Source organism: Strigops habroptila, chromosome 12 (genome assembly GCF_004027225.2).
Source record: "Strigops habroptila isolate Jane chromosome 12, bStrHab1.2.pri, whole genome shotgun sequence".
Classification (NCBI taxonomy): domain Eukaryota; kingdom Metazoa; phylum Chordata; class Aves; order Psittaciformes; family Psittacidae; genus Strigops; species Strigops habroptila.
The window spans coordinates 19,966,995-19,994,935 of NC_044288.2; the positions used below are offsets into that span (position 1 = coordinate 19,966,995).

Below are 27,941 nucleotides of genomic sequence, written 5' to 3' on the forward strand. Positions count from 1 at the left end.
ACATACAAAAGGTGATAAACACTGATGTTCCTTCAAATAGACAGAATATGATCTGAACTGTACTAAAAGGAAATGTTGCTAAAGTGAACTGTAACCTCAGCTGTTATGTGACATCTTTACTGGGAGTCTCTTTCTTTTTATAATGCAGGCAATCCTTCAGTGTTTTATGTGGTCCTATTAAAACCTGATACATGTGTATATTGTCTCCACAGAGAGTTGTGTACAAATTCATACTTTTCAAGGCTTCCCATTTCTTCATTTTTATTTCTTTAACAGTTCCACCCAAAAGGGAGATGATGATTATGAAGATTACACTTCAAATAAGACATGGGTTTTGACTCCCAAGGTCCATGAGAGTGATGTCACTCTTATTTTAAATGGCTTGCTGGAAGGATATGACAACAAGTTGAGACCTGACATAGGAGGTATGTTTGGTTTCTTTTTAGACCTCTTTTAAATAATCAGTGAAGAGAAAGAAATTTCACCCCATATTATGCTACACAGGAAGCAGAATCCATTCACAGTAGTTATGAAAACAAATTACAATGTGGTAAGACATCAGTGGCATGAAAAGTAGTCACGATTTTGGAAGCTGCCATAAATTAATATTACTATATCTATCCTGAGACCTCTAATAAGACTGTTGTGATTTGCTGAATCAGGCTGCTTGTAACAATGCACCTTCACAGAAGTTCAGAATTTAACTTCTGGGGAAAGAAAAAGCAAGTTTTTATCTTCTCTGTATATCCAATGACGGTGTTAGAAAATCACAAATAATATATGGAAAGGAAGGCTGAAATGAGGATAACACAGCCTGATCCTTGCATGATGTGGTGGACACAGACATAGCCTCTAAAAGCAGCAGGTCTGCGCTGTCTAATGCACCATGAGCCCTCACTTGCACAGCAGGGCAAGAAGCGACTGCAGAATGGGGCACAGAGGAAGAGGTTCACAAAAGAAAACTGCTGTCAAGTAAGGCCAACCTCCCTAGATTTTCCCCACAGCCAATATAAGTATATAGCCCAACCACGGACTCTTAACGGAGGTGTTATTTGACAGAATCACCTTTTGCAGGAATCTTCCTCCCCACTGATTGCTCAGGGAGCTCAAAGTAATAAATCTCCCTGAGATGTTCCAAGTCAGCTTGAGAAGGCCCCATATGTGCACAGAACAGGCAGAAAACACCTCTGCAGAAAAGGATAAAGCAGTAATAAGATTATACAAAAACGCAACAGGAATTCATGGATGAGGCAGGCAGAGGAAAGCAAGGGAATCAGAGAGCAACAAGGTCAATGAAGGAAGCAGTTTCTAGCAAATTTATAGAGGCTTATTAACTAAGGAATTTTTCACAGTGAGGGATAACATGAATATTTAACCTTCAATGTATGCATATAGTGTAAATTAGCAGAAGAACTTGTCTTATTCTCCCTATCCAACATTTTAGAAAATAGAAAGGAATTAAGCATTCATAAAAGAATCTGGGAAAAAACAATCATGTTTATGTCAAGGTGCATAAGAATAATAAAGTTACAATAGAGTAATTTCAAAATAAATTAATCTAACACCTGTTCTTCCTTCCTGTTTTAGAGTCCTAAGTATTATTTTTGCTTTGGGCTCATGAAATTGTTGCTTACCTACAGCCATCTCTGCAGGCACCTGCAGTTATGTTGCATGTGGCATTATAACCTAAAATGAGTGATGCATGACATCCTAAGAAAAACAAGTTTGCTTATGTTGATGGTGTTTTGTCAGTGGTGTTGCTGTGACCCGATACAAAATATACTTACTTTCAGTCAGATACAATGCACTCAAAAGTAACAACTCTGGTTTCAGCATTTGTTCTCATAGCGTAAGTGAATTTGTTCAAATAGAACAAACCATCTAAGAATTTGTCTCAAAGTGTCTCTAACTAATTTCAAACTGGAGACATCACTCTAAATTTATATTTATGGCATATGCACATTTAAATGTGAGCTGACATACAAGAGAGATACTACAGTAAATTTCTGCTTGTGTTTGACTTTCATATAGTTGATTTTGACCTTTACTCATGTTACTGATTCTTGTTTCTCTTACAGTTAAACCGACAGTAATTCACACTGACATGTACGTCAATAGCATTGGGCCAGTGAATGCTATCAATATGGTAGGTAAATTGCCAGTTTTCCTACAATGTTCACTTTGTTACAAAGCCTCCATCATTTTTGACATTACAAAGCTTCCATTAGTTTTAATGTTGTGCTATACCTATATTATTTTAAAAATCTCATTATTATTATGGATGTGAGGACTATAAGAGCTATGAATCTCTACAAGACAAGGAAACTAAGCTCTGTACTGAAAAAAAAGTAATAATAATAGTTCTAACACATCCTCACACTTTTATGTGACTGTTCAACTCCTGTAAAACTGAGCTTCCAGATTGCTACAAAATAAGGAAAACCATTCACCAGTGATATTAGCACTCCCGAAATAAAAAGAAAAAAGCACCAAGAGATGAAAAGAAAAGCCTAAATCCTCTTTCCTCTCCTTTTTCCAAAGTTCCAACAGAAAATGTAATTATACCTTTGTACAGGTGAGGGAAAGTGGTCTAGCCTTAGCACAAAGTCTCCTTCATTCTTGTAGGGTTTATGTATAGAAATAAATCTCAAGACTGCTCTTTTCCATTCTACAATTACATATGCAGCTCTGGCTACCCAGTGGTGCCAGGGAATGTGAGACTTGACCACTTCTGATATTAACTGGGGGACACAGGCAATGAAGGCAGCCAAGCCAGCTCAGATTTTTCCTTCCTAGATCCAAGAGAATAAGCAATTGTCTCTGACCTGATCAGGTGTGAGTTGAGGTGTGGGGACACAGAATTAGAAAGGTGCATGTACTACCCAATTACATCTTAGTTTCACCTGTCAGTAGGAAAATAACTTGATTGTTATTGATTTTAATGACTTGATTTTAAACAATAATCTTTGGTAAACCATGCCCTCAAAAACTTACCGAAAAATATTACCAGTCCTAGTATCATCTTAGTTCATATTTTTTTGACAAGAATTTAAGGAAAGCATATCAGGAGTTATGTGAGATGCTGAGTGCTACGTTTTCATCAGTATTTCTGGTTAACACAACAGGAATATACAATTGATATATTTTTCGCCCAAACGTGGTATGACAGACGTCTGAAGTTCAACAGCACTATAAAAGTGCTCAGATTAAACAGCAACATGGTTGGGAAGATCTGGATACCAGATACATTTTTCCGAAATTCCAAGAAAGCTGATGCTCATTGGATAACAACTCCTAACAGGATGCTCAGGATCTGGAACGACGGCAGAGTGCTGTACACATTGAGGTATTTATACCTGACTTTAATTTCAGTTTCTCTAGGGAAAGTCAAAGAGAAAGGTCCTGTGAATTTGGGTCATTTGACATTAACCCTGGGGGTTTTTTCATATTTCATTATATTATGTATATATACATATTATTATATGTATTATACATTATATTAATGTATATTCATTATACACACAATCCTGAAAAAGGGAAATATTTAGAAGACATTATTGGCATGCAATTTATTTTATAGTGGTAAAGAGTTTCATTTCTTCCTATAGATTGTACTGTCTTGCTCCACAATAGTCATGCTCCTATACTAAAATGAATATAAACATTGTTATAGCAATTCATCTTCTTTTTCAGGTATGTTTTATTGTTTGCCACTGGATTGATCCATATTGCCTTTTATCTTTTTACTGGGCTAAACTGATGAATTCAAAACATCCTTGACTTAAGTAGACAGTATAAAAGGAGGTATTATATACATCAAAGGCCTCTTATTCTGAATTAATTACAATTTAGCTAGATGAAGCTCCACCCTGCAAAAGCATTTAATTCCTCAATTATCTTACGAATAAGGATTATCATTTCAGCATTGGTCATTCAAGGTTTCACCCAAAACCTACAGATATGCCCTGTCCCACTAAGATCTTCATGAATCTGAACTAGATATGCTCTTGTGCAGATTTCTCAGTCATGTGTATAGCTTTTCTTTTGAGACAGATTGCCTTTAAGAACTATCTTTTCAATAATGAAGTTATGCATATGCCTACATTTAAGTGTAACATATGCAATATATAACAACTCAAATATCATATTCCCAATGACCACAAGATACTTCCTAAATGTGAAAATCCTAAGGAAGTTCTTCACTTTTTCTGACATGTAATACAGTATTTAGAACTATGTAAAATGTAGATAAGGACAGCATTTGTTCAAGAGAATTGATAACTCAAAATCACAGTACAGAACTGAAGCTGTGAGACATAAGGCCATCTGACTTTCAGACTGCATTTTTTTAACTGTTTTTTCCATTTTTGCTGTATTGGGTGCCAAGAATAAAGTTTTGATGAAAAGTACACTCATCATAATTTTAATGAATAGATCTGAAGTCTTGGTTAAGACAATCTTTTAATGCTGCAACTGTCTGAATTACAAAAAGGAGTTTTATTTCATAGCTATTTTAGATTCATTACACATTGCATATCCAGAAGAGATGAGAACTATTGGAGTTGAAAACCAGTGCAAATCAAAGTCTGATAAAGAAGGTCCTACATCCATTTTTGAAATGTTAAATTTGGACTTAGCTACACTACTGTTTCTTTGGATTTCATTACCTTTCTCTTCAACCCCCTCAGTTTCTCTAATTAGAAAGAGATATATCTGATGGAAACAGTTATCTGTTATTAATGTATACTTAGTTCTAGCGAGTCGGGACAAGCACCAGTAAGGATTCAACCTGAATTAGTCCAGAAGTAAAATTTGATAGTATCACCAGAGATCTAGGATTCTGTCCTGGATAGAAAAGAGCTCTGGAAGAGTTGATTTTTTCAATCACCTCCCCCCAGGCTCAAAACCAGTCCATTCTGACCATTCTGACCAGTTAGCAAATGTGAAAAGAACACGTAGAGGTGGAAGCAGGGACAGGTGAACCAGGAAGAAAACAGAGATGCTGTCCAAGCACTAAGGGACATGGTTAGAGAAGCCAAAGTCCACCTGGAGTCAAATCTGACCTGGGGATCCTGGTGGACATTCACCATGAGCCAACAAAGTTGGGTTTTTCTTTCTCCTTTGTCTTTTTTCCTCTCTCCTCCCGCCTCCTCCACCCTTTCCAAAGTGCAAGTGCCATGCAGCTCATGGCAGGGCTGGAGCTATGTATAGTCTAGCAACAATTAAGGGAGTTAATGAAAAATGGTAGAGTTTTTAGGCGGCTCATCAGCAATACAATCTCATCTAATTTTGGATTTCTAAAAGTACATGACTCTGCCTGATCTATAGCATCTATATCGCCTGAGTTACGGAGGCGTTCCTGATATTCAGTGGAGAGAAACACCTTTCGGTACGTTTTTTTCTGATTTAAATATCTTATTTTGGAATGAAATTAATTACATCCTCAGAGCACCTCTCCACTAGCTATCAGTGTAGTCTAGATGGCGGGCTTGGATGCAGATGTCTAAATTTGGACTCTATCCATCATTTCTAAAATAGAATTTTTGTCACATAAAATACATTTCCCTGCTGCGTTATGGCATGTTGTGACACAGAGATTTGTCACTGCTCATGAGATGACCTGTATATTTACTTATGGATTTGCTAGTCATGAGTAATGCTGCTTTTTGAGATGCATAGGAACAGAACTTTAATACTTTATTCTAATACACAGTCCAGAAACTAGATGATCAGGGCCTATGTAACAAAAAACAAACACTGCTTATCAGTAACCATGATGTCTTCCTGTGCTCGGAATATCCACAAATATATACCTATCAATAGTTTATTTTTGCTTTATATATATAAATATACATTTGCATGTGGTTTAGCTTGCCATGATGTAGCTTTCAGGACAAACTTCTCAAGTGCATTCTGCATATCCTGTTCTCTTTCTCCTCAGGCTGACAATTGATGCTGAGTGTCAGCTACAGTTACACAACTTCCCAATGGATGCCCATTCCTGCCCCCTGGAATTTTCAAGCTGTAAGTAACATGCTTAGAAATACCCCTTTTTTGACCCCCACTGAACAAGTTACTACAAATTTATATTTACATACTAAGAGTCAGTGAGAATTATGTTCTTAGCTAGACATAGTCCAATGGTTTCAGTTTTATTTTGACCTTACCTTCAAGTGCATGAATCATGTATGTTCACAAACACAGCTGAGGAATGCTATATAGAAAATTACATAATTTCTGGGACCCATGTGATTCATTTTGGCCATAATTGAACGATGGGCAAAATTGCATCGTATTGGGTCCACAAAAGTAGAAAAACTTATCTCAAGTGCTATTTTGATTTATATATAAATAAAATAAAGCACGACATTAAAAGGCACTACTAAGGAACTTGAGAAAAACATATCTATAATTTACTTGCAATAAACTTCTCCAGTTTTTTCCAGAACTGGAAAATAGTGTTTTTACTCCCCAAAGTACACTAAAACCCTAGCGATGACTATAAACCAAAGCATTCTGTATTTTCCATTGCAATAAGATGGCTACCCAAGAGAAGAGATCATTTACCAATGGAAGCGCAGCTCTGTGGAGGTGGGGGACACCAGATCCTGGAGGCTTTACCAGTTCTCCTTTACAGGATTAAGAAATACAACTGAGGTGGTAAAGACTACTTCAGGTAAGACAACTGATCTGTTTACCTTTAGATTAATTTAGGATTTTATTACCAGAAAGAAAAAAAAAAGAGATATTTGTTTAGAAGTTAACATTGACACTTCACTGAACAATTACAGGCTTTTTAATACCTATGGAACCATCCAGGCTTTAGTATTTCTGAAGAACACCACACAGGAAGAAAAATAGGTTGTTTACTGTCCATTCTTGTCCCCCAAGTAATACCTAAAATTGTCAGGAGAAAGCTACTACTGCAAGCGGTGGGTAGGCAAGGGAACTTCCTATCCTGTTTCAGTGTAGAAAACAGCACTGTTGAGCCACTAAATGAGAACGTGATACTGATTTGAATATTTTACAACCCCTTCCAACTTCTAGTTGCAGAAAGTAGGTCTGTACAGAAATAAAATACAAAGTCCCAACCTCTTTACTACAGCAGCTCCAAGTTTATTTTGTTCCTTAAAAAAGGGCACATTCAACTCTCACTAAAGAGAACAGCCTTACAAATTACTCTCGGATGATTTTCCTGCATATTTCTGTCTCCTTGGAAACAAGTAATGGAATTTAAAGTGATAAATGAGGAAGTACTCAACATTTAATAAAAACAGTGATTTTAACCCTACTAACTAAGCAGGAAAATACATACTTCTAGATATATATATTGTTTTACTTCTCAGTGGAAAGAAAATCAGTGAATAAAGAAAGATTGTAAAGAGGAAATGCATACTAATATTGTATGTGCATGATATCCCTTGTCTTTGGTTTCTCCACTTCAAAAAGATCAGTGAAATGAAAGCAGTTTTCTTTTCAGGTTGCTTTTAATTTTTACCTTATTTTCCTGTTCTAGCAAATATATTGATTTAAATTCAGACATCTCTGTTAATTCCGATTTAAGAAATATCTTAAAAAATACCAAGAAATATCCCCATCCATTTTATTTCCAAAAGGTCAGTTTTGTTGTTCTATTCAAAAGGAGAGCAAGATATGCTAAAGTGGAGAGGAACCTGTTGTACGTTACACTGGGGTGCAAAGAAAGAGGTTGAGAATGAATTCAAGTTCCAACTCCTGAATCACCGGACATTAAGCACAAATTACATGTTTAGCCTTATGAGCAGGGCAAAAATCAAATGAAGCCTCCCAGCTGTAGCCACATTTGCCTTATGGCATCTTCTGCCATTTTAGCTGAGGAAGATTTAGTCAGCTGTTCAAGAAAGCATTTGACCTTTCTCATTTTCCCAGGAAAATAAAAATAAAGGTGCAAAAGAGAAGCAAGCAGCGTGTGTGCGAGCTGTAGCTGGTAATAACCATCACTACACATGGCATGGTGGAATTGCTCTCAAAGCAGAAATATAAACAGCAATAGATCTCACCTCAGGTTGCCCCTGAAGAGGCAAAGCACAAAAGGCAGCAGCGTACCCAAGTGTGGTCCACGGTCTCAACCTGCTCAATTATTTCAGCCTTAATTCAAGTTTCTTTCATTTGCTCTTTTTCTTTCCTTTTCTGCTTGAGCCATTCTCTAATAAACTTCTTTTTTTTGGCCAGAGATAGAAAGTAATAAAACCTTAACATGCTACAAGCTACAGATCCACTGATTCAGCTCAGCTTGCACTGGTGAACCAAAAGCACATAATGGGAAATAAACAGTAAAACATGGAAAGTAAAAAGATATTTTCCCATTCAAACAAAACCTTTTATTTTTTCAGCCATTCAAGCTCGCAGTGCTCACCTGCAGTACTACCATTATGTTGCATCATTAGTTTTTAATATGACGACACACACCAGCCCTTTCAATTTGCCTTAAGAAAAAGTAATTAGCAGCTAGCATGCACTTTAAAGCAGCAAAGAGTCACTCCAGCCATCACTAGATCCCTAAAATGAAATGCTTGTGAAAGCTATTCAGCCTGCTGAGCTGCTTTCAAAGACGTGCTGAGTATACAACCTTGGGAAAATGTCCTGTGTATGTATTTCTTTTGCTACAGCTCTCTCATGTTTGATTTTCCTTGCTCCTCTTGTTTCTATGACCACACATATGCAGAAAATTCGATTTGATTTTGATCTAGGTGCAGTATCTAAATAATTAGAAGGTGGGGAAAAAACAACAAAACAGGACCTGTCATGAATCTGGTCTATTTCCTACAAGTATTTTGCTAAAGCTTGCAGAGCCTAAAGAGTGTTTATTGTTCTACTTAGGTGCCTTATTAGCATGCTAGGAACTACATTAAGTTCACCATTTCTCAGCCAGACTCATGCTCTACCGATAATTACTCTCCTACATGCACACATTTTCAATAGTTTCCCCAAAAGAGAAAGTATTCCAAGCTTACAGATTTATTAGCAACCAATGTGCAGCCTGAGTACACAAGTTAAATGTTGGAATGCCTGTATAGCTAAAATAAGTCTTGCGACTTTATGCAACTAATTGCAGCGCTGTGTATAATAGGATTTAGGTACCAACTAATGACTAATGCCAATACTTTGGTGGGGATATGAGCCAAAGTACGTAGAAGAGGCAATGGGAAGATGTTGGAAAGAGGACTATACTTCCAAAAACTCTTCCCCAAATGTAAATTTAGATGACAACAAAAAACAGAGAAACCTGAACACAAGATGGGGGAATTAGAGAATACGATATTGAACAGCTACAGACAGAAAGAGCCTGGGAGTAGTGTTAAGGCATTTGAAATTGAAGTAAACTTTCCATATCTTCATTTACTCCATTTCAAAACAAACTCTCGTTTCCAGCTTTGTGCCTTCCAGTGACTAACACATTCTAGTCTTTGAGGTCTATGCTTAGTTCTTGATTGGAGGAGAGGATCAGGAAGGACGGCTGAGACTTGGTCATTACAAACTCTATTACCACTCTTTCTGTCATGCCATAGCATAAGAACATTAAAGGATATTTGAGATCTGGGCTGAGTTATGGGCAGAGAACAACAAGGACTTTGAGTATAAGCTTCATAAGATCTGAGGGACTTGCTGAAGTAACTATATTTATCTGCTGCTCTTCCTTTTCATGCCTTGCAGAAATAAGATTAACTGAAAGGGACAGATGTGGGAATTTTGTCCCTTATAATTTAGAAAATTCCAATAACAACAGACAAAAGCAACTGGACTATTGCAAACCATGCTGTCCATTTCTTATTTGAAGTGAGTCATCCAGACTTTTCAGCTTGTTTCTCTCCAAACTGAACATTCACACGACTCATTTTCTTCAAAAGTCACAGACCAAGCACTAAGAGATTACTGAGCTAATGAAGTCCACAGCTGGTTAATAGTGGGGTCTTAAAAGAGTTAACTCTCAATCTTCTGCCCTATGAATGTTTCATTTCAGTAAGACGACTAAGTAGTCTGTATATTTAATAACATACTACATATGCATATTTTTTGCTTTTTCACTACAAACTATGCTGTATAAACAGCAGTGGTTTAGGTCAGATTATTTGCAATAAAGTGCATGTTAAGACATAATAACATCTAAGTTATATAAACTACTACAGTTGACCTCACACACTTGTAAACTGAGAAGGGTTTAAGATTTATTATATTATTATGTCCATAATCTCTGCTCAAACAGCGCATATCAGTCATTTATTAAGAAACTATCATTTCTCTTGTGCGACATTTTTGCTCATAGTAAAAGGTCTCACCAACTGAATGATAGTGAGGTTCTCAAATAAAAGAGGGATGAAGTAATGGAAAAGTCTAGAGATTTTTTGCCAACTCCTGAAATTTGGATGGCTGCTGCTACGAGTAGTCCTTATAAAAAAATTACCAGATTTACAAAATTCTATTTGAAACCTAATGCTGAGGCTGAATAGCAAAGCCAGTTGCTTTACTGACATTTTCACAGTTCGTGTTATACTTAAAAACAACACCTTCGGTTATTTAAAAGTGTGTGATTTATTAGACATATGGTCTATACGTAGGACAAAAATTAGCTGGCAAATGTGGCTGAAAGGGGACACTTAAAAAGATTTGTATCATACAATAAGCAGCAATAATAAAGAGAAGAAAACAAAAAAATGACTGCTCTAGCACAGGACATATTTTTCCATCCTCCATATTCTCATTTAGTATTGCACAATACATCTAATTCAAAATAATATCAGTTCTTTTTTGTTTTAAAACTATTTTATATCTAATTTCTGACCTTTTATATTCACCGTGGATTAAAAATAAGAAACAAATTAGGTGAGAAAATAGTTCAGCAAGTCCACCCCTTGTGAATCCTATCAGCGAATGCTGCTGTTCTTCACTTTTTGGATGTCAAAATGAAAGTATTATAGAGCTTATCTAGAACCACATTATGGGAAAAAAGCTGTGGGACTTAAGGGAAGTTTTTCTAGATAACGCCCTCAACTCAGATGCAACTAGTGAGATAGATAAGCTTTAATTGTTCTGATCAGTACTGCACTGCAACAAGTGGTAGAGAAGTATAAGATTTGCAAAAAATAATGTAAACTGGATAATGCCTATCCAGGACATGTTGCACTTTGGGAACAGGAAAATGGGAAAATTCCAAAATTTATAAGTAGTTATTTAAAGAGGAAAATATTGTAGGAAGGAAATAAGCAAGTACACAAACATAAAAAGAGCAGCAGTTGTGTAAAAAATTCTGGGGACTGTAGTAGTCCATAAACACACAAGGACAGAGAATGTGATACTGTTGCAAAAAAACCCCGACAAACCCAAACCCACCTTTTCTGGGATGCATTAATCAGTGTTGTGTGTAAACTAGAGAGAAAAATCCACTGTCCTACTCTGAAAAACTAATGTTAAATGGTTTATTAAAAAAGTTCATTTTTAAGTGCAACATTTTCAGACAGACAGGGGAGTGCAAGTGAGTATAGTAAGTAAAGGGTTTAGAAAACATGCCCTATGGAAATATTTGGAAGTATGGAACTAGTCTGGAAGAAAATATAATCGTTGATCAAAAAAATCAAGACAAACATACTGGCTTTAAACTGTAATAATAATCAGCTCTGACATATAGTATTTAGGGAGATTGTAGCAACCCTATAGTCAGATTTTTTTTATAAGATCATACCTCAGACCAGGAGGAAAGGACTACCTTAGATCTTGAAATTCTTTCCATCAAGAAGTTCCCATGAATTTCACAAAATTACTGCACAGACTGCATTTCTACTCACTATTCCAGTGTTTTTGCATGTACAAAATACTGTACTATGCAAACCAGTTTGTGAATGTGTAATTATTCAGGATAGAGGGAGCTTCTGGTATTCCCAGTTCATTTCTTTGACTGGGTAGTTCCATTTTTAGACATGACATTGTCTATTTCTTATTCACACAGCCTGTCCTGAATTTTTAGTTAGATACAAAGGCACTATAAAGCTAATCAATAAATAACTATTCAACAAGCTACACAGGATCCATGCGACTGGTGAGCCAATATCTGTAAATTCCTTTTCATTTTCTTCCTGTTCTGTGTTTTACAAAGCTAATCGGAACTGTGCAGCAGAGAGTGTATTGCTCATAACTGATAAACAGTGTCAAATTGGCAATTAAATCTTGCTATGCATCTATTAAATGATGTAAACAGATCCGGGTCTGGTTTCTGGTTTACCAGGAAAATGTGGTCAAGGCTATTATTTTGCGGAGGAGGATGTATTTGCAGACTCCTATGTATTAATGTTTTATCGTAATGAATTGAACTGTTGGCAGGCATGCAGTCCCCAGAGGTTCCATAATGCTCAAAACCCTCAGGAGTCTTCTCCCTATGCTTCTTTATTAAGTCAAAGCATGATATGACAGGTGCATAACATATTTGAGGATCTGTGTTGGGAAATAGGTCTGACATTAAAAAATGGCCATAGGCAGACTGTCACCATGACTAGAAATCCCTGACATCCTCATATACAGGTCCAGGTTCTAGCATGGGCTGATTATAGCCTATGGCATTGTTAGGGAGATTCCCCTGAGAATTGAAAACATTCCCTGTCCGAAGATTTTAAGCTAGTGAATAGGTACAAGACGCTACTAGTACCAGCATTTTGCTTTTGGCAGAATTTACATATACTTTGCATCCACTTTGAAGAGGAGCAAATGGTAACATAAGCTTTAAGTTGGAAAGCCCAGCCTAGCAGCAAATTGTTCTGTGTATTATTACTGTCTTCATGGTTTACAAGAGAACTTATCTCAATATTCTTGTTTTTTGAAAAGCTATATTAAATTATTACCTTAAACAAACTTGCTAAAAGAATACTGTCTCTGTAGGACAATGAAACATTTAAAGCAGTAGGCAGACACAACAGACTGAAAGGCCTATTTTTACATTTCCTGTTTCAAAGGAAATTCTCAGCTTTCAGCTAATATCCTTAAGATAACCCTAAAATATCTTAATAGCTATACCTTAAAATCTTACTCCCAACATAAACATTCTTGTCACCTGTCCAGAAAGAGAGCATCAGGGAATAATTTTGCTTATAAATTATTCTTCCCTCCCTTTAAACTTCCCCTTATTTTAACTCACATAAACCACTGTTTAACACTACTGTATCCAACATAGTGTTATTTGAAAGAAAATACAGGAGGGTTTAGTTATTTAATTTTCATATACTACCATTATGGAGGGTTACAGACAATTCTGTGAGCAGTAGAAGGATTTTTGTTATGGTGGTAGCTTACAATAGTTTGATATTGCTGTCAGGGAATAAAACCAGCCTAAGGTAACTACTCGGGCTTTTTTTTTTTTTTTTTTTTTTTAAGGATAATGAATGAAAAACGTTTATGGAGTATGAATAACAATCTTTTCTCAAATAACTCAGATATTCATATCTGCTCGGTCATTCATCAAACCATAACAACTAATGCACGTTTGCTAAAGTTGTAACTGTTGAAAAGTTTGTTCACTGAAAATAATTAGTCTACATTTCATGATTATGTCTTCAAAGAGTAAAGATGTAGTACAATTCCCTCCCATACCTGTTGTATACTCTACACTTTCTCATCCAACTTGGTTAATTGTGTGGCAAATGAGTCTTTATAGATGAATTCACATGACTGCATAAATGAATTAATTCAGTAAGCAGCCTTTTGGTTCCTCCCAGCCATGCAGACATCCAAGATCTACAAAAGTACATATGCTTTTCCAGAACTGCAAAATTGGAACACCTTAGAACCATTTATCCTTATATCATCCCTGTGAGGCAGACAAGATGACAGGGACAAGCTGAAGGCTTTGTGAGAAACTGGACGATGAATTGCAGACAAGAGGGACAGAGGCCTCTCCTGGAATGGCTGGGCAGGACTTCAGCCAACTGCATTTGGGACTCTCCTGTACCGGCCTCTTCAGCTGTTGGCAGCATCCCAAAAGACCTGAGAAAATCTGCACAGATGCCTTCCCGCTTCCTTTATTCATCCAAATGCCTCTCTTTTCAACATCTGATCTATAGTTGTTTTTGATATCACTATGGACCCATTCCTGTGACAGCAGAGCAATAGGAAAATTCATGCTGCCTTAACAGTATAGGCTGAGGAGCAGGGAATTTAACACAAATGACATATCCAACAAGAAAGCCCATGGATCCAAGTAATAAATATAATTAATAGCTAGTTTTGACCTGTTTTTCTGCCCCATGCTCAGTTATGAGCAATAAAAAGGATCTTTCCTGTTTATGTGGCAAGTGTAGATGCACCCATGTGAAATACGCTTCCATAATGTTGCTAGTTGCTGTAAAAGTCCTTGTAAAGAGTTTGATTTAAGCAGTGAAAACTGCCAAGCCATGGCAGTAGTGACAGAGCTGTGACTGAGGATTGAAGGGCCATCACAGCTTTAGGGTTAATGCAAAATGCATCCAGAGCACAAAGATTCCTCAACTTTGCTCTCTGTTTCACAATGATGGGCTAGATCGTTATGGTTTAATGGGCAGGTTAAAAACAACACTATTCCTGGGGAATCAGTATGTTTAAAATTCTTTCAGATTGAAAGAATCTAAGTTTTCTGTTCAGGTTTTTATGTGTATAGCTTAAAGTTTAGGCATTCAAATTCACCTGCCTCTAACTAAACACATAAAGAATTGAAAGGCTCTTTGAATATTACATTTTATCCTTTGAGAGGGGCTAAAGGCTTGCTTAAAATTCCAGTGATAGTAATTCAGCCCTTTTTTACTCTCAGGTTTTCCTAGACCCAATGCCAACGGAGTCACCCCACCAAAGTGAAATCGTGACTGGCTCTGAATAAATGGGTTGTTGAGGCCTGAAACCTCTTCCAATCCACCCTCTCTCAAGAGTCTCTGTTGAACTGGGAAGTATGACTTCCCAACTGAACAGACAGTCTTGAGGCTCAAGTTTATTTTTCTGAGTTTGACTTTCTGAAGCTTTGTCACATCTGAAAGCACAGCTCGCTACAGTTTAAAGTGAGCTTTAGAAAGGTCAGGTAAAGATAAAAAGGATTAATATACAAGTAACCAGAGAATAAGGGATAATGTGGAATCTTACAAGCATTTGCACTGAACCTAATGCAGGGTAATTGCAAAAGCACAGATGTTAAAGGCAAGATTTGTTTTGTAGTAAGTATAGTTTTACGGATATAACACAACAGTTTCTTTAAGAAATAATATTTGTTAATTTTGTATCAATCAAATAATTAGGTCTTTTAGATAAATTATTTAAGAATCAAGAAAAACCATAATTTTGAATGGTTTTAATTTTAGGATAAAAAATCAGCAGATTAACAGAGTGATCCTATCTCTTAAAACTTTTTCTGCAAATAACTAAGAATACAAATTTTTGTGGTGCCCCTAATGCTCCTATGAATATATTTTCATAAGTACTGATGACTCTTTGAGACACAAAGCATATTAACATCCCAACTCCCTTACTTAATTCCTGTTTGGTAATGAAATAATGATTCTCCATCTATTGACTGACTTTCACAGAAATTTGCAATATCACAAGAGAAAAATCACTGTAATTCCACTCTTTGCCACTGGAGCTAGACCTAATTACTATGAACTGTGGCAAGAGATCTTTGGTTCAAAGGATTAGACACAATGGCTTAACGAATAATGTATGTTCACAATAATTTTAGCATTAAAATAGCTCTGAATATTAAGCATTTTTTGAAAGATTTTTCTTCATAGTGATTAAGTATGTTTAAAGTATCAATTTAAATAAATACATGCTTTATTGTGCTGTTTAAATAATTAAACTTCAAGCAGTCCTGTGATAAAATTGCAGGGTTCCTGAGCACTTCAGCCTTTCAGGTCACAAGGTAATCTCTGTAACCCGTACACTGACCAGCATAACACTGATGGTCAATTTCCTCACTGATATTTTATTTCTAGACCCTTTTTGAGTTCAAAAAACTATGCTTGTAGTGCAATGATTTTAAGATAATTTCTTTCAGTTTTTTCCCTTGGTCTTACATTATGCACCATGTTCTTGCTCTTTCAGTAGAGAAAAATAAGTTTATTGAGGGTGTTTGAAGGTGATAGCTTGATGTTCAGGATGTGTATGGTGCAGGGATGATTCCTTTGAAATAAGTTTGGATTTCCCTGGGGCACATATATATACTAAATAATAAACATATGCCTCTAAGGCTGTTCCTACAGAGTCAAATCCCTTCAGTTTGCAAATGTAGTTTCTGGCTTCTCAATCTCATGTCATTACATAGCATTTTTAGTAACCTACTTAGATAAGATGCTGGTTTGTTGGGGGACGTTGTCACTGTATTTGAATAGATGTAATTGAAAGGCTGAGTGGAAGTAAGACATACATGTCTGCATAACAAGAGTATCTGAGTCAGGCGGCATTGGTGGGAGCTAATAATACCCAAATCCAGCCAAATATCCCATGCAAAATGCAAATGCAACCGATTTAACATCACTAAGTTTAAAGAGATCTTACCAGTAAGCTTTGATTTTTAATTTTTTTGTATCAGATAAAACAGGAGAAACAAAAAGTAAATAGACTACGGTGCTAAATGAAAATGTCTACAGAATGTAAAAACTTCTAAAACTCTTTGCAGCACCTTATAATTATAAAACGTTCTACTTACATTTTTAAATATGTGTTATCTACAATTCCATAAAACCATCCTATAATGTTGAGAACACATTCTCACAGAGGAATGTAGTAGCGCCATGTTAAGAATGGGAGTAATGTTCAAATATTTGTCATTATTGCTTAATGTTTCACAAACATCAACTCCCTCATTTTTATTGTTATGACAAATTCCTAATTGTAAATAGCATGCATTTTAACATCACTTTTTTCATCAAGGCATAATCGTCCTCATTTTCACATATATCATAGAAGCTATAAATATGCCACTTACCCCAAAAAGTGATAGAGTCTATTAAGTGAGTTCTTTGTTACTCTCAAGACAACTGCATAAGTAAGGTTAAGGAGCTGCAGGATAAAATTTATGTAATAATACTTTCTTGCATCATGCCTACATAAGAGAATTTAACAACATACCACCACACCCTTTGTGTGTGTCAATGCCAGTGACTAGAAATGATCATGAAACTAGTCAACAAATTGCCATTTGTTCTTTCTTGTATATAATTCTATGAATTGAAAAAAATATCAAAAGACTATTGCAAATAATGTGTTCTTGCTGGCTGTAGCTCAACTGCTTTTCCTTCAATCTTGAGAATGTGAGTTTGAAGAGGAAGTAGAGTCGTATTATGTAGGTAACAGTCATACAAGTTGCTTCTGTTCTGTGAGTCTACAGGTTAACCCCCCCAAACAACTCTCTTCTCTTGCTCCCCTCCAAAAACCCTAAAATGAGTTCATACCCTGTCCATTCAAATTACAGATAGCAACAACTATTTCACCTTGCTTAATATCCTTTCTCTAGTTATGCAAAATACAAAATATACAGTCAATAAAGAACTGATTTCTTACATGATTTTTTGCTCTTACCCAGTAACATTTACCTAGAAACAAAATAAAACTGTTGGAATACTTCCAACCACCCTTGTAGTTCACTGTACCAAACTACCGGTCTGGAACAGAGCTATTAGATTGATCCAGCTATGAAATCGTAAAGTGAAACAGCAATGCCTTGGAACCGCATTCCTTAACTTTGGTTGTACAAGTGCAATAGTAATAACCAGGGCAATTCATGACAGCATGCTGTCACTCCAGCTATGTTTGCTCTACTGCTAAGGATTTGAGCTATGAAATAAGAGTTCTTAAGTAACTCTCAACATTTCTTGTCATCCTGTAATAATATTATTGAATATGAAGAAATTTCTTGTCTTTTTCCTATTATTTTTTTTAATAGGAATTGTCAAAAACTGTATGACTAGATTTAGCAATACTGCAGGAAAAAAAAAGGCAGTAGACTTTCAAGTATACTTTTCGTGTATAGTAAATCCATTATATCCTTCGCTTCTAAGAGAGACACTGTATCTATGCTGACAAGAAAAGCAAAGAATTTGACTGAGAGAATTTATTTAAAGTGAATAGTGCAGATATTAAAACCCCATTATGGCTATCTAAGTCAGAGAAGAAAAGTGAAAGAGGAAAATAGAAATATGACATCTCTCTGAACTCATGAACTGGTTCATTTTATGTGCCAAGAGCAAAGCCTACTAGTGCCCAGAGAGGAAAGGGAGACCACGGTATCCTCCCAGAGAGTATGGCAATTGCTGTTAGAACACAGTCCCGATGGTCATGAAAACATTATTTCAGGGCTTTGCAATGACCAGGACTGTTGATATTGAACTTCCTACCAGCCTGCTAAATGTAGGATAACCCAGCTGGCATGTCATTATATGTGCTAGTGCCTATTCTGTGCAGGAGGATGAATCACTTTATACTTGCAGTAGTCACCACAGCACAGGTTACATTCTGAAACGAGTCAGTATAAAAGCAACAACAAGCAGACATTCCCCTACTGAGTTTCTCAGCTTTGGTGCCCATCTCTTCTTCATTAGGTAGCATACATTTAACCATACCCTCTAAACATACTGCTGTGCCAGTGATGTTGATGAAATGGGAAGGAAAAGGTCTCTACCTCTTAACTCTTCCACTCTGGCCTACCTCATTCCTAGTGCCACATCCTTAAAAGTTCACAATGGATTTTTTTTTTCCTGGTGTGATAAGAGATTTTTCTTTAGGGAAAATTAAGAAAAATGAATAGTTCTGTGAGCAGAAGGGCTGATTTCTTATAGCTTTGCATCTCATGGATGCATGGCAGAATTCCCTACTGTCTAATGAACATGTAAATGCCAATTGAAGCTTTTTCAGCAGCTGAAGCATTCCTCACAGGTGTTCTCCAAGACATTTCTCTAGAGTCTAACGAGAACCAAATTCATGGCTTAACCTTTCCTGGGAGTAAAAGTGTAAGGGGTGGCGGATGTTGTGGAAAAGAGTAGGGTAGCATTATACAAGAGTCCCTCAAATCCATCTACCTGTCTTTTTGAAACTTTGCAGCTTCTGTCTTGATAGTTATACTTGATCCATATATTAAGAATTATAAGCAAGGAGGGCCTGGGATAATAAACCCTTTCTCTTAGAGGGAGAGGATAAAAAGCAATATGCTTCTCTAAGCTTTAACAAAAGCTTAAACAGTACCAGTTCTGAGGCTTATAAAAAAAGGGCTATTCAGCATTGGTTTCACTTTTAATTATGTTTCACATGCCATTGTAATTCCAACCTCAAGATTCAAGCTCTATCAGCCAAAATATCACAATAAGAATACTGGGAATTAAACCAAAATAAGGAAACAACTGAAATAATCTGAGATGTGCACAGCCTAATACATTTAGGTCGAAAAATGCCAATTATTTTATGCACAGTTCAGATAAACAATTTGGATTTGTTGTGTGGAATTAAAGAGAAAGTAATTTTCTATCATATACTGAACTTTTGCATGAAGATTCTCTAGCAAACTTGAGAACAAACATTTTACATATAAATGTAAATGTATATATATGTAATATATGACTCCAGCACCTCTGAAAATAAGAAAATTCAGGCCAAGCTAAAGTTCTTCATATACGGAGCCAAAAAGACTAGGCTAGTTAAATGAAGGAGCTTTATTCCACCGGTACTTGTTAAAATCAAAGATAAATGTATGATAATTGTTACTATGCCTGTCTGAATGCAGTACCACAGGTACTACCCATGCACAAACCTTAAAATACAATGTAAAAATATATTTAAAGGAAAAAGAAGCCTTTCAGAAAAGGACAATGAGGAATATTATTTTTTTCTATGGCAAAGCTCCAATTTTATAATTCACTTGCTCTGGAGATGCAAACTTTTTTTTTCTTCTAGATAGAATTTCCATGATAGAGGAATTTTAATCCTAGATCAGGGTTGCGTGCTCATTGTAATACAACTAAACAACAGATAGATTGTTTCTTGTTGAGAGATGTTTGGGAGAACTTTGTTTACATCTATGTTCATATTTTCAAACATTCACTTTACTTAAAAAGGTGTTGACGTTGTTAGGATCAAGAAAAGGGAGAAAAGTACATCAGTAGAACATGTATTTTTCAAAACCTACCATCAGTCATCTTCTTTTGAACTTATTCTCTTCTAGAAATGATAAAATGTTTAAAATTCATCTGGCTGGGAACTGTTGGGATGCAATTTGAGAACACTGCTGTCATTTCCACAGAGAAAACTGAAAGTCATGACATAAAACAAACCTCCAACTACTCTTTTTCACTCCACTGAAGTATTTTAAATTCTTTCTTGGCTTTGGCTACCCTTTCTCTCCCACCTGCAGTATTTGCATATGAATGGCAAAGCACTTGCTGGGAAATGGGGTGAGCAGACGTGAAGGAGGCAGGAGGCCTGCTGCTGGGCACTGCGCAGTGGAGGAGCAGTGCTGCATTTCCTGAGGGGAATGTTGGTTTCTTGAAGGAAACATGATGGCATTTCCATATCCACATCCTTTCCTGGAAACTATGAGCCCCTTCAAAGCAAGTATTGTTTTGTTGGGTGTGAGAAGTTATTGCTTGCAATTTTATTGCTTTGCCTCCTGGGTTTTGAGTATCCTTCTCTCTTGTGGCATCTGAGCTAACATCATAACTAACTTTGTCTCATAGGGAATCTCTATGACAAGCTACGCCTGCAAGATATGGATGACCATTGCATCATTTCTGCATCCAACCTGTCATCTCAAACCTTAAGTGTTTTATGGTAGCAATCTCCACAGAAAGATAAATGCAAAAAGCATCTTAACCTTTTCTGGTGCCTAGTACCAGTTGCAGCCTTATCTCTCCACGGAGTTATAAACACAGCACCTGAACTTCTAAAAAACAACGTAGGAGATCTTACAAAGATCTAACTTCCAATGACTTCATATTACATTACCAACGTGTAGGGTACACTCCAGCCTTATGTGGTAAAGCTCAATCCACAGTTCCCTCACCACGGTCCTGCGGGACTCCAAATGCATCCTTCTCTGTATGCCACACAGTATTTCAGATGCAGAATTGCCAGTTCACTTTTAAAAGCTTTGCAGGACATAACTTTTTAAAATGTTAAAAGAAGAAAGCCTTAAAAAGACATAACTCATGGGATTCACAGTGTTATAACCTCACTTTCAAGAAAAGATTAAGAGGTTGCACTTCGTGGCCTGAAAACATACAATGTGATGGTATTCACACTACAACATGGAATGGAGATTCCCAGGGGAACCTGTTTTGTAGTAGCTGTGAATGTTATCCTGAATATGTCTATTTCAGAAATAGTTCTTCAAAGGTCTCCTCTTGAAAAGGGCAAACCATTTAAATACCTTGTAGGATTTGGACTAGGGTGATTACATACACCTAGAAGCTTTACTTTTATTCCTGTGAAGCTGGTAACGGAAACTTCAAGATAGTATCTGTAGTCTTTAAAGAATTTTTTACATCCTAAGCTTGATCTATTTGACTTCAAATGGCAATACTGGTTATAAATTATTCATGAATCATAGCTGTCTCTGAGACATGATCTTCAAACTAAGCATCCTCTTCATCTCTATTCTTCCCTTCGGGCCTGTTGCATGCAGGCCTGTGGCCTGTCTTGCTCTTGGCAATAAGTATAGTCTTAGAACATCATCTCATTTTTTGCCATTTTTCATAGTTTGTCTCCCTCTTTCACTATCTCTCATACCATTTACTTTTTTGCCTCTATATTTACTATTGTAACCATAACCTAGTTCCTTCTGCTTCAGTGCCTTTATTTCTTCTTTTTCTGTGATTTTAAAAATAATTTCCCACCCCTTCTAATAGCTAAAGAGATTCTGGGTTTGACAGCTTCTTTTTCTTTACTCCAACGATTTTACTTTCTACCCAATGTCAATAATATCCTCCTAGAAAGCTCGAGAGGTTAAAAATACACCCAAAACCATTTGCCATCTCCTTTCTTAGAATATAAATAACTGTTCTATTAAAGCTGGGTTTTTCCTATTCATTTCCTCTCCAATCACACCTTAGACTATTTTGCAACACCTACTTTTACCAGCGGATGTTTCTGCTGTTACATGTTAGCTGTGATTGTGAGAAAGATTAATTTGCACATTGCTGGAAGTTTGCACCTGGTTTCTGCAAGACAAAATCCTTATGAAATCAGAAGCAATTTGGAATCTGCACACAGAGCAGGCATTTTCCTCAGGCAGACCAATCGCAGGAGAATGAATATACTGGTTACCTCTCAAACATTAGTCCCTCAATAGCCTTTTCCAGAGAAATGTCTCAAGTTGGAAAACAAATACATTTTTGATATTTTTATTTAAAATTGACTTAAGCAGTTATAAAAAAGCAGTTATAAAAAAAGTATGATTCAGATATTTTACTTTTAATAGTCATATATGTGAACTCTGGAGCACTCTTCTAGGTAATCTGGCAATATCTTACAGCCATATAATGGATTTATCTACTTAAGAATATGGAACAAAATGTCTCTGAAATTCTTCCATGTTTCTCATTGGAAAAATAGTTTTTAGGGGTAAGTGGCTTGCCTAGATGTTATAAAGACTGGTTCTAATAAATTTTAGACATTTACAAAGTGTTGACAATAAAAGTTATTCTCAAATAAGTGAGCCCAAATAAAGATCCAGATTCTTCTAATGAAAATCATTCTAAGCTTTTGTGTGTAGGAGTTACGATATTTTAAAAGCTTTTTAAAAGTCATGTATGTATGACTGTGTGTAATATGTGACTTTGCATCACGTATATTACATAAATAAATGATCTTTTATTAAGCTTTAAAGCCTAGTAGCTACTAACTATCTTGAAGCAGATTAATACCTTCCTGAAATGCATATATGTACATGAAAGATGTAACGGCAGTAACCTGCTGCAATATAGCCATTTGAACGGAGACAAGTACAGCTCGTGTGGGAGAGAATGTACTTGTGCGAGACAGCACATACTGCTCAGAAAGAGGGTAGGCAACAGATACATGTTCACTGCAACAGAGAAGGATGTTCTTCCCAAGCCTTTGAATAGACCATACAAGAAAAATGGGTTTTTTGATCAATGCAGACCTCTGTAACAGCATATTTTTCAGGATTCCTACATTTCAGATTAGAAAACTGATTGATTTTGAGTCCCATTCATTCTCTCATTGCTCTTCCAACCAGTCCAAACCGGGCTTACTCTGCTATGCTACACGTACACAGAGATATTTGAAGAGCAACTTCTCCTGGTATAACAATTTACATGTTTATCTTAGAGTGCAGATGAATACTAAGCTATGCTCTGGAATTCCTGCATGAGTACTGGTAAATCTTAAACATGAAATTAGCTTTAGAACTCATTTTAGCAAGGTGTGTGAACATACTCTCTTCCTGCTTGTGTATCTGGGTAAACAACAGGTTTCTGAAGAACTTAATATGTCAACAAGTAGAGTGGAAAGCTGACTGGGAGTATTCCCTGCAGAATACTGCATGCTTTTCAACCCTGAAAGCCTTTATGATAAAACCATGAATTTTAAGCAACAGAATTATCTTTTGCTATGTAATTTCATTTTAAGTCAATATTCAACAGAGGCAAATAACGGAAGTTTAAAATGTACTTGTGTATTGCTGCCAGCTGTATCTGTCATTGATAAAAGGAACAGAAAATTGTGGACTGTCTCTCTCAATGGCATAATCACTACCTGGTTTATGCACTTACATTTTAATTAACTACTAAATGAATGATTTGTTTACCTTCAACTACATTGGGGTATCCTGTCAGAATCAGGAGTATCAGGAAATTCAGAATTACCATAATCACTCAAGAACCCATCTAATCTAGTGCTTAGCCAGATTCTGAATACGGACAGATTTTTCAGTGGGAGGTGCAGAGATCCAATCTTAGATGGCAGGGAAACAATCCACCTCTAATACAAAAATATAAGAATATTAAAGGCAACACATGCAAGTCCTAATGCATGAGATTTTTACTCTTTCCCAAAATTCTGTTTTCTGAATTTTCATATCATCTATAGGTGTCACCCTGTTTCCGTGTTGCATAAAAAAAATTTTCAAAGCATACAGCCTGCTGCTTTTCTGGCAACCCAAGAACATGACAAGACATGAATGTGACAAAATTGGGTTAAGTTTGTTCGTTTCTTTGTATTTTAAAGGAAAAAAAAAAAAAAAGTTTGGAAAAATGCAGAAAATTTCAAAACAATCCGTATAGCACTGATTACGGGCTCTGATTTTAAATAGGAATATTAGTGAGTTTATTTTATTTTGCTTCTTTGCATGACCATACATTGGTAATTTTTAGTATCACCAGAAACAGAATAATAATAAAATGCTTTCAAGTTTCCTTTTGTGTGAGAAGACACAGAACAATTATTACATAAGTATAAATGTAAGTCATAATATTACATAATTAAATATTATTTTTCTTTTCAACCACTTCCATTAAATATTCCACATAAGTTTAGAGGAAAATCTGCCAGATGTTGTTGAAACACAGAGTGTGCACATGTTCCTAAAGAACCTCCATGGGAGGAAAGATGGGTTGAGAGAAGAGAATTAACCATCCTACAGCTGTCCAGTGAGAGAGCCAGGCCTAGACCTGAGCTATCTTGCCAGCTGCTTCAAGTGTCCTAATCAATAATCTACACTCCTTTGAGATATTTTTGGTCTATATTGTTTTCCAATAAAACAATTTACTTCGTATCTTTGTTAGGTTCTTGTACTCAAACTACTCTTTTATTACTGAGCTTCCCTTGCTCTCTGAAGCCCATAACATTTGGCTTCTGAACTGAGCTCTGAAGAAAGTTGGGTTTGATCTGTACTACTTTTGCTCCTTGATGTTTTGCCTTCCAGGATCTCATACTCGGGTGAATTTCAGCCTTTTCTTGGTTACTTAGATTGGGTTCCTGGGGGTTTAAAGCTAACTATTCGCTGATGAAATCTCATAAAATATTAAAAGGAAGCCAAAAATAAATTGAATTGAAGTTCTAAAAAAACCCAACCGACAAAACTAGTGCTGGAAGTCAAGCAATCAGGCATGTTGTATTCCTCCCAGCATCCCTCAGGCTCTTTGTTTATGGTACTGTCTTTCCAGTAATCTCCCCGTGCATTCAGTGGAAGTGAGATGCTGGTTTGAATGGTACTTTCTTGTATAAATATTTCTTCTGCTGGGGGGTTCAGACAGAATGAATCTGTGAAATCTGTAGCTCCCCTGAAGAACATTGCCTCCATGCAGTCATGCTTTCTCTCCTCTGGAGAGGAAGTAGAAGAAAACATCAAGTTTTATTGCAGCCTCAGGTTATGTAATACTGTCTCCTGGCTCTGAAAATAACTGGAAACATCAAGATCAAAGATTAAATGTACTGTATCCTCAAATTCCTCTTCTCTCGGAATGAAAGGCTTTCAAAGGAATTTCAGAATGACCTTTGCCATGCAAGACAATTTATAGAGATGTAAAAGCAAATCTTTGGTGTTTTACGAACTGCATTAGTCCTGTGCAGTCATTTCAGCAACCAGGACATGCACAAAGCTCATTAAACAGTAGTAATTTCAAGGGAGTTTTCTAACATGTCTGTAACACTACTTTTATTTAGGCCAAAAGTATTAAATACTTTCTTCTGTTATGGCATTCTCTGAATAGGCCTGTATCTAACTCTCAGCCACTTCTGAAATTTTATGAAGCCTGCAGTAGAGTACATAGAAGGCATGCAGTTCTCTTTCTTGTTCAGCCAGTATGGGAACAGTTCTGTCCACAGACTCATCCACTGACCACAGAGCCTGACATTTTCTATCAGATTAGCTGAGATGACACCACCAAGGGAATTGGCCCACCTAAGATCTGACTCCCTTTGTGAGTTGTCTGTCCCTTTTGATTGACCATTTGCTTTCTACTTTTTTATTTCAGCTACTTCATGCCAGCAGTTTTTAACCTAGGCCTCAAAGTGCCACCTTTAGCTTCATTCCCATTTTTGCATCTTACATTTATGTCGTTACCCCTGGAGATGCCCACACTCCTTTTTCACACAAATCTTTTGCACAGTTATCTAGGAAGTCCCAATATGTAGGCCCATGATACAGTACACATGTTGTGCTTTATCAACCCTGTAAAGTAAAACCAGCCACCATTTGCTTTTTAATGATGCAAACTGCTGAAAATTTCAACACACTGAAATTTACATAGCTTTGACAATTCTTATTTCATGCCATTTCATAATCCTTATAGTGTGTTTGATCTAAAGTATCAGTACTTCATGCTTTGACGTATGGAAACCACTTCTTTTCAATTCTCCCTATATGTAAAAGCAGACAAGGTTGGGCGTTGCTAGGAAGCGGTTGTACCATCTGGATACCTTGAAATGAATTAAATATCATAAAACATGCTTCTTATTTGCTCACATTGATGATTTCACCATATCTGAAAGCCTTCATTATTATAGTGATAATAGGTCAAATATTCAGTAATCAAGTCACTGCTTTAAACATGCATGGAGCTCTTAGCTAGAGGTGCATAATTATTTTGAAGCAGACAGCTTTTTCTTAGGTATTCAGATAACAACCAGCCATCCAAAAGGGCCAAGGACACAGGATACCTGACTGTGGCAGGCACAGCAAGATTTCTAACAGAGCAGCATCCCAACTGGTTGTGTTGCCTCAAAACTGTGGGCCTCTACTCCCTCATGTTATTTGGGATTTTGGTCATTCTCACATTTTCTCATCTTTGTTCCAATTTTCTATCACAGTTAAGTCAAACAGGTTATTCAGAAACCTAACCATTCCTAACGATTCAGAGATGAGATGTTGAGCTTTCATGCTGGGCTGATGCTTCCTAAGCAAGAGGGGAGGGTAGCGGGAAAGGGAGCAGAAGGTTGTATAATTTGCAGATTATTTACACAGTGGAGCATAATGGTTCACTCACAGCAGTTGCAACCTATTACATCATGCTGCTGCCACATTTGAACACTAATCCTGCACAGTAAAAAACCTGTCTTTGCTAATGCCAGTATAGTAGATTAGCTGTCATCAAAAACAAACTAAAAAGATCAATTGCTTGTAATTATGTCCCAAACTATGAAAAAAAAGGCATCACATGTAAATATACAGGGTCAGTAACGTCCATCTTCCCTTTGAATTTCTAGTATTCATTGATGGAGCCTTAGAAACAAACACACCTAACTTTACCTTCAATCCCTCACTACATTTCCACATACTGACATTTTTCAGCAATGAAAAATTCTTAGGGTGAATCTTGTCTCTGTGAATTCAAAGGGAAGGTGGGAATAACAGCAGAAGATTTTAATTACTGTCTAGTGACATTACATTCTTTCCTCTATAATTAGAAACTAATGAGAAATGGAACACATTCTGTCAAATGAACTGAGAAAACAGCATTTCAAGTGGAATGAGTGGCCAAGGACCAAACAAAATTCAGAACTGTCGGGCAGGAAGTCATGTCATATATAAAGAAATTTCATTTGCTTGGATGGCAGTAATGATTCATCTCATTTTGCAGGAGTTTAATCAGCTGGGGTTGTCATTTCACACAAACATAAACTAATTCCAGTTCTCTCCTCCCTGTTCCTGCAGGAAATCAAGGTGTTTGATATCAAGCACATTCACACAGACATACACATTACTCTTTAAAAACAGGAAAAGAAAACAAAAAGAGAAAATCTCCCATCCTCTGCCCTCACCCTGCTGTGCAATGTAGTCAGGATTTATCCTTTGGAATGTAAATTGAAATCCAGGCTTGCAGCTATCTGAATCCCAGAGATAATCTTGTATAAATGGACTACAGTGCAAGCTCTGTCAAAGTCTTAATATTGTTTTGCCTCATTACATAATCAAGCTCTAATCACTGCTTAAGAATTGGTATTTAGCACTGGGG

General features: G+C 36.5%; 1 protein-coding gene across 2 annotated transcripts in view; it reads left to right on the forward strand.

The window, feature by feature from the left end:
• The window catches only part of GABRG2 (gamma-aminobutyric acid type A receptor subunit gamma2), a 69,061-nt gene that overhangs the window by 24,371 nt on the left and 16,749 nt on the right, over positions 1-27,941 (forward strand). For both annotated transcript variants that reach the window (XM_030504404.2, XM_030504406.2), the window contains exons 2-6: positions 277-425; positions 2,079-2,146; positions 3,126-3,346; positions 5,942-6,024; positions 6,539-6,676. In XM_030504404.2, coding sequence (XP_030360264.1) covers positions 277-425; positions 2,079-2,146; positions 3,126-3,346; positions 5,942-6,024; positions 6,539-6,676 — 659 coding nt within the window. The remainder of the gene's footprint in view (positions 1-276; positions 426-2,078; positions 2,147-3,125; positions 3,347-5,941; positions 6,025-6,538; positions 6,677-27,941) is intronic.